Raw genomic sequence first — 7,497 nt, 5'->3', positions numbered from 1 at the left:
ATTCCTCACTTCCCTTAAATCAAGGGACTTCTACTTTAAATCCCTCATCAACTCCTTCCTTCAATTCTCTTGTAAACATGTCATTTCCATCCCTTTTTTGTTAACATCAATATCCTAATCCTCACCTGCTTCCTTAGTAGACCAAGGAACCATGCAACCATCTAGTATGAGAAACATTCATGCACCAACCTCATCTATGTGCTCTCTAAGTGATGGCTCTCAATCTCAAGTAAATGAACTCTTTCCTTCATCTACCTCACCATCCAATCTAATATATATCTTCAATTGGAGAAATATTGACCAAATATATATATATATATATATATATATATATATATTGTTAGCCCAAGGGTTCTCCTAATCGAGTTTTGATGATAACAAACCATGGTTAAGTGATTAATTTGTTTAATGGTTAAGAATCTCAGGCATAAACTCAAAAAATCATCAAATGACCAAATGGATACAAGATCGAGACGCTTGGAAGACTTGTGATTATAGGAAACTAATGTAAGATGAATGCATGAGTGCACTTAGGATTTTCATACGTTTCATGCATCTTAGAAAACTCGGTTTATTCTTTAAAACTTCGATTTCATTAAAACCCGAGTTTTTAACTAATGTACCTTAGGCAAAATGTTTTATAATTGGCTTAATAATTCACCTAAAGACCTTGCCTAAGTGTTAGAAAAGAAAGGAATTAAAAAAATAGGTTTTCAGGGCAAAAAATGTTCAACCGGTTAAAGCTATGGCCAACCAGCTCAACCGGTTGAGGAACCAGTTGACCGGTTGTGCTCGTCCAGTCAAGGACCGATCGAGGGAGGCCAAAAAGTTTCTCTCTCTCCCAGTAGCCTTCTCTTCCCGGTCGAGGGGATTCTCTTCCCAGTCGATGTCCGGTCAAGTACCAGTCAAGGTCTGGTCGCAACGGTAACCTGTCATGCATTAAATGCTTTTACGGCTAGTGAACCAGTCGACCCCTAGCTCAACCGAACGAGGTTACCTTTTGCTATTTTTGACTCCCGAGCTTAGAAACCTATAAATTGAGAGCTTCGCTTCATTTATTGACAAGAGAACACTTGCATTCAATAGCCTACCTACCTGTTCTTGATCAAAAAGCTCTCATTTCTTTCATAGTGCATTAAATCACCACTTGCATATCCTTTAGTGCACTCTTGTGTGTTATCCTAGCTTTGTCTTGAATTTGAGTTATCCTTAAGCTAGGTTGAGGGATCATTTCTTGTAAAAATCTGAGTGTCAAAGCTTTCAAGAGGTTTGAATCTTGAAGAAATTGTGTAAGAGCCCATTAGAGTCGGAATCCAAGTGTAAGAAGATTGGAAGCTTGGTTGAAGCTTCAAGTTAGTGGAACCCTCACTCGATTAGGAGGTTGAGAAAAGTGGACGTAGGCAAGGAAGTGTCGAACCACTATAAACCCGAGTTTGAATTCTCTAAACTCTGTCTCTTTATTTTGCTTATATTATGTTTGAACTTGTTGTGATTGAAAAGATTTTAAAAACCCAATTCACCTCCCCCCTCCCTTTTTAGGTGTTTTTCTTTACTAAGCATAGATATATACTAAATTTCTTGATCAGAGCTCTATGGAGGTAGATAAATGGAGTTCGACATTCTCCAACCACAACCTCGAAGGGAATCAAAGGATGAAAACTATTTCGCCTAGACACTTTGTCATGTTTCCTTTCATGTAACAAGGCCACACCATCCCCATCCTCCACCGCCGCCTCCTCTCTGTCACTGTAACAACCCATACCCAACCATGTAGATATTGTCCACTTTGGGCCCAAATGGGCCCTCACGGCTTTAAAACGCGCGTATAACTGTTTAAAATGAGCCTTTACATATATAGCATCAGGAACTTTCTCCCCTATCCGATGTGGAATGTCACAAACACCCTCCCCTCCCCCCCCCCCCCCCCCCCAATGCAGACACAACGTCCTCGTTGTGTCCCACGGGATTGTGGGGTCAAACCGACAAACACCCCTTACGGGGCCAAACAAACCCCCACATCGGGGTCTAGGATCGGCTTTGATGTCATTTGTAACGACCCGCACCCAACCATGTAGATATTGTCCGTTTTTGGCCCAAAGGGGCCCTCACGGCTTTAAAACACGTTTACTTGGTTAAGAAGAGTCTCTACATATATAATGCTAGAAACTTTATCCTCTATCCAATGTGGTATGTCACAGTCACTGTCCTCACTACTCCCGCTAACTCTCCTTCAATCTATTCCTCTCTCCTTGACACTACCATCTCCGTTGTTGATCTTCCTTTCCCGATGAACATCCCTGGTGTTCCTCCTGGGATCAAAAGCATTGATAAACTACTCTCCATGTCTTTCTTTGTTCCCTTTGTCACCGCCACCAAGCTCATCCAACCCCACTTCAAACAAGTAATCGAGTCCTTCCCGACTATTCACTGCATCATCTCGGATGGGTTTCTAGGCTGGACTCAGCAGTCCGCAGACAAACTAGGAATTCCTAGAGTTCTTTTTTATGGTAAGAGCAACTATGCTTTGACCTTGTCTTCAATAATGCTTCGAGAAAAGCCACATGTGATGGTGAGTTCGGTCGATGAGGTCTTCTCTGTTCCGGGGCTCCCTTGGGTGAAGCTCACAACCAACGACTTTGAGCGACCCCTCAATGAACTTGAACCCAAGGGTGCACTCTTCGACTTAGTGGCGGAAACAAGCGCAGCTGCGTTTAAGAGTCATGGCATACTGGTCAACGACTTCTACGAGCTGGAACCAAGGTTCAATGATTACTAGAACCAGAAGATTGGACCTAAAGCTTAGTGCGTCAGACCACTCTGCCTGGCGGAGCCACCAAGAGTCCAGACCCTACAAAAGTCGACGTGGGTGTAGTGGATGGACGAGAAGTCAGCTCAATGGAAGTCAGTGTTGTACGTGGCCTTCAGATCTCAAGCGGAGATGGCACTTGAGCAGTTGCATGAAATTGAGATGGGCTTGAAAAGACCAGATGTGGAATTTTAGAGGGTTCAAGATCAAAAGTGTTGGACAAACACGTGTTTGTAAAAGGGTTGAAGAGAGGCTGAAAAAGAGAGCACTGATAGTGAAAGAATGGGTAGACCAAAGGGAATTACTGGCACACCAGAGCGTCAAGGGGTTTCTTAGTCACTGTGGGTGGAACTCAGTGATGGAGATGTTAAAGTATTCATTTTAGGTAGTTTGTTTGTGATTTGTTAGTATTTCCTATTGATAAGGGATGTGTTGTTTAGGTTGATCTATTCTTTAGTTATAAACCACATTTCGAGGACCGTTACATGTGGATTACTTTTAATTCTATTTGAGTTATCTTGTAAGGCTATTTATAAGTCAGTAAGTTTCTTATTCAATAACAAGATTTCTTAACATTTGGTATCAGAACAGAAGGAGCAGATACCAACAATCATTGGGCCTGATCAATACCTGAGAAGCAACAGTCTTCTAAGAGTGTAGCAATAAGGATGGCAACTGAAAGTAACTTTGTGCAACCAGCAATTCCAAAACTTGATGCATACTATGGTCACTGGTGTATGCTTATAGAGAATTTTCTGCTTGAAGGAATATTGAAACCTGATAGAACAAGTGATCCCTACAGCAAAAACAGGGGCAAAACTCACTGAAAGACAAAAGAAGATGATTGAAGATGCAAAACTGAAGGATTTGAAAGTTAAAAATTATCTCTTCCAAGCCATTGATCGATCAGTCCTAGAAACCATTCTGAACAAAGATACAACAAAGAGCATTAGGGTTCTTAGATATCTCAAAAATACACTTCTTCATGGCTTACTCATTCGTCATTGTTCTACTTCCACTCGATCTGCGTGCATTCTCAAATGTGCTTAGAACCCGAATCATAGAACCTTAACTTCTACTTACATTGTTTTCCTTAGCTCCAATCCTATTAGTTAAAATTCAAAAGAACAACAGATCATTAATCGATCATTAATAGAGGCTAAATACAAGTTAGATGCATCTACTGTTATTGAATTGAATTACGTGCAAAACCTATTTTGCGAGCTTCAATACTCATTAATAATGCCTTCAATAATCTATTATGACAGTATAAGTGCTACCTACATTTGTGCAAATCCTATTTGTCACTCTAGAATGAAGCACATCATAATAAATTTTCACTTTATTAGAGATCAAGTTGCCAAGAAAGAGTTATGTGTTGCCCATGTTCACACCTCTGATCAACTCATTGATTCACTTACAAAGCCTTTAACTTGTGCCACATTCCAAGCTTGGTGTTATCAACAAAACCCCAATCTTGTGGGGACATAAAAATGAAATAACATCTTCCCACCATTTGACATAATCAATAAATGAATTCATTCCCTTGACTACCATGATTGTTTGCATATTTTTGGAATGCATTATACAACTTAGACTTAGTTCACAATTTTATTAGAATATTTGATTTTATTTCCTTACTCCATTATTTTGTAACTTGATTTTATTTCTTTATTTTGTTCCATAACTTGTATATATTACACAAGTTATACATAAATCAAAGATAATTTTTCTCTTTTATCTCTCAATATGATGAACCAAAGGTCACACAAGAACACATAAACAATTTGGTGAATTATAGAAAAAAAAAATTAAAGGCTTATTTTTACATCTATCAATCGATAGAACTACCTATTTTTGAGAAGATTACAAACTCAACCACATAAAAGGTGCATTAGAGATCCTAATGAAAACACTTACAAAGGAGTAAAAGAGGTGTAATAGAGATCCTAATAAACACATACAAAGAAGTAAAAAATAAAATAAAATAAGGAAGATTCAAGCTACAACTTTAAGAAAACAATTTGAGTTTTCTTGTATTGAAAAAATGGAAGAAGTTTCCCATTATTTTTTGTGAACATTAGTTTTTATCAATTAGATGAAATCTAATAATTAAAACATTTCAAATCTCCAAGTTATGAAGAAAATTCTTAAAAGTTAATGTCCTTAAAATATGCTCAAAACTCTTTCCATTTTCCCCATTTGAAGAAACTCAAATTGACCTCTTAAAATTTATAGTCAAATTTTCTTTACCTTTTCTACTCCTTTAAAAGCATTTATATCATGAGTTTCTAAAAAAAAATTATCAAAATTAAATTACAAAATATCTTAATATCTTTATAGAACCAATCAAGGTCAATTTAAAGAGCGTAGTTTAAGGAAGCCGACATAGGATTTGAAATCTTAATTTGATTAAGAGTTTAGTATGTATTAGAATTAAGTTTTTATAATTAGTACAAATTTTTTTCACGTTTTCTTTCTATAGAAAATGTACATGGGAATTTTTCTTATCATATACACGTAAACTTAAAAAAGACAGTTGGAATTGTACACAGGATTGTCTCCCCCTTTTTGAACTTGATGACAAAAAGATAAATGTGATTAGTGTCCTGAAAATGTCCCACAAGAAAGAAAGTCTCCATCAACATCGGCGGCCTGCTTTGTCCGCTGCTGACATTGTCCGGCCATTTCCAAATTTTTTGTGCAAATTAATATAGGCACACCATGATTGACGATACCTTGGCCGTCTAAAGAAGTCACTTAAGTTGACATTGCTATCTTAATATTAGAAAATACTAAGATGTTGACTGGGTGACATCCGAATTTTAAATCCATGATTAACAATAAATCGTCCCACCCCAAGACACATAGAAAGAAATAAATGAATTAAATGAACGTTACAAATAATATGATCGGATAAAACTTGGACATAAAATATGAAACTATTCAAATATAAAATAATGAAAGTTGAATTATACATGGTATCATTCAATTGAGAATATCTTAAAATAAATATAAAAATATATATTTTTTAAAATTATAACAACAATTTTAAATATTATTATGGAGAAGCAATTCATATCTATATAGGTTAACCTTTAGAAGAATATTTAAAAAAAAAAAAAAAAAGTTTTTCTTCTTTTATATCCCATGTCCATATACCAAGATAATAATTGAGAATAAGGAAACTTTATTGCATTTTTTTTTATTCATATTTCCGAGAATAAGGAAATTTCCAAAATTGTAAAATATTACCATTAGAATAAACCCCATCCTAAAAAGGTATATATTTTTTAAAAGAAAATTATATAAATAAAGAATTTTTTTTGAAAATAAATTATTCTTTTTATATATTAAATATAATTATATATCTTGAATTGGAGAAATATTGACCAAACTATAAAAAACATAAAAATAAAAAAAAAATATTAAATTGCTTGATCAGAGCTGTATGGAGGTAGATAAATGGAGTTCTGAAGCAGGCATTCTCCAACCACAGCCTCGGAGGGAATTAAAGGATGGGAACCGTTTCGCCTAGACACTTTGTCCTGTTTCCTTTCATGTCACAAGGCCACACCATCCCCATCCTCCACCTTGCTCGTCTCCTCCACCGCCGCCTCCTCTCCGTCACTGTCCTCACCACTCCCGCTAACTCTCCTTCAATCCGTTCCTCTCTCCTTGACACCACCATCTCCGTTGTTGATCTCCCCTTCCCGGTGAACATCCCTGGTGTTCCTCCTGGGATCGAAAGCACTGATAAACTGCCCTCCATGTCTTTCTTTGTTCCCTTTGTCACCGCCACCAAGCTCATCCAACCCCACTTCGAACAGGTAATCGCGTCCCTCCCGACTGTTCACTGCATCATCTCGGATGGGTTTCTAGGCTGGACTCAGCAGTCCGCGGACAAACTAGGAATTCCTAGAGTTCTTTTTTATGGTATGAGCAACTATGCTATGACCTTGTCTTCAATCATGCTTCGAGAAAAGCCACATGCGATGGTGAGTTCGGTCGACGAGGTCTTCTCTGTTCCGGGGCTCCCTTGGGTGAATCTCACAACCAACGACTTTGAGCCGCCCTTCAGTGAACTTGAACCCAAGGGTGCACACTTCGACTTCGTGGCGGAAACAGGCGTGGCTGCATTTAAGAGTCATGGCATGCTGGTCAACAGCTTCTACGATCTGGAACCAAGATTCAACGATTACTGGAACCAGAAGATTGGACCTAGAGCTTGGTGCGTCGGACCACTCTGCCTGGCGGAGCCACCAAGAGTCCAGACCCTACAAAAGCCGACGTGGGTGCAGTGGCTGGACGAGAAGTTGGCTCAAGGGAAGTCGGTGCTGTACGTGGCCTTCGGATCTCAGGCGGAGATGGCACCTGAGCAGTTGCATGAAATTGCGATGGGCTTGGAAAGATCAGAGGTGGCATTTTTGTGGGTTTTGAGTTCAAAAGTACAGGAGAAACACGAGTTTGTAAAAGGGTTTGAAGAGAGGCTGAAAAAGAGAAAGAATGGGTGGACCAAAGGGAGCTACTGGCACACCAGAGCGTCAAGGGGTTTATGAGTCACTGTGGGTGGAACTCAGTGATGGAGAGTGTGTGTGCGAGTGTGCCCATCTTGGCTTTGCCTCTAATGGCAGAGCACTCCCTATCCCCTCCTAGAGAATCGCAATCCCTTTGCCCAAAAATTAAAATAA

At 38.6% G+C, this 7,497-nt stretch overlaps 2 protein-coding genes across 2 annotated transcripts; both read left to right on the top strand.

The window, feature by feature from the left end:
* Nucleotides 1-2,182: 2,182 nt before the first annotated feature.
* LOC100267370 (UDP-glycosyltransferase 90A1-like) lies at nt 2,183-2,776 on the top strand. The gene has a single exon (XM_010665543.1). The coding sequence runs from the start codon at nt 2,183-2,185 to the stop codon at nt 2,774-2,776; it is 594 nt and encodes a 197-aa protein (XP_010663845.1).
* A 3,548-nt stretch (nt 2,777-6,324) lies between these two features.
* LOC100262201 (UDP-glycosyltransferase 90A1) lies at nt 6,325-7,365 on the top strand. Its single transcript, XM_010664887.3, has one exon. The coding sequence runs from the start codon at nt 6,325-6,327 to the stop codon at nt 7,363-7,365; it is 1,041 nt and encodes a 346-aa protein (XP_010663189.3).
* The last annotated feature ends 132 nt before the right edge of the window (nt 7,366-7,497 follow it).

The sequence above is a fragment of the Vitis vinifera genome, chromosome 17 (genome assembly GCF_030704535.1).
Source record: "Vitis vinifera cultivar Pinot Noir 40024 chromosome 17, ASM3070453v1".
In the NCBI taxonomy this organism is placed as follows: Eukaryota; Viridiplantae; Streptophyta; class Magnoliopsida; order Vitales; family Vitaceae; genus Vitis; species Vitis vinifera.
Note: the sequence above shows the minus strand (reverse complement) of the source record. Positions and strands in the feature narration are given on the sequence as shown.

Bases quoted from the DNA above. Each gene is read 5' to 3' on its own strand.
- LOC100262201 (XM_010664887.3), top strand. From the start codon at position 6,325: ATGGGAACCGTTTCGCCTAGACACTTTGTCCTGTTTCCTTTCATGTCA.
- LOC100267370 (XM_010665543.1), top strand. From the start codon at position 2,183: ATGTGGTATGTCACAGTCACTGTCCTCACTACTCCCGCTAACTCTCCT.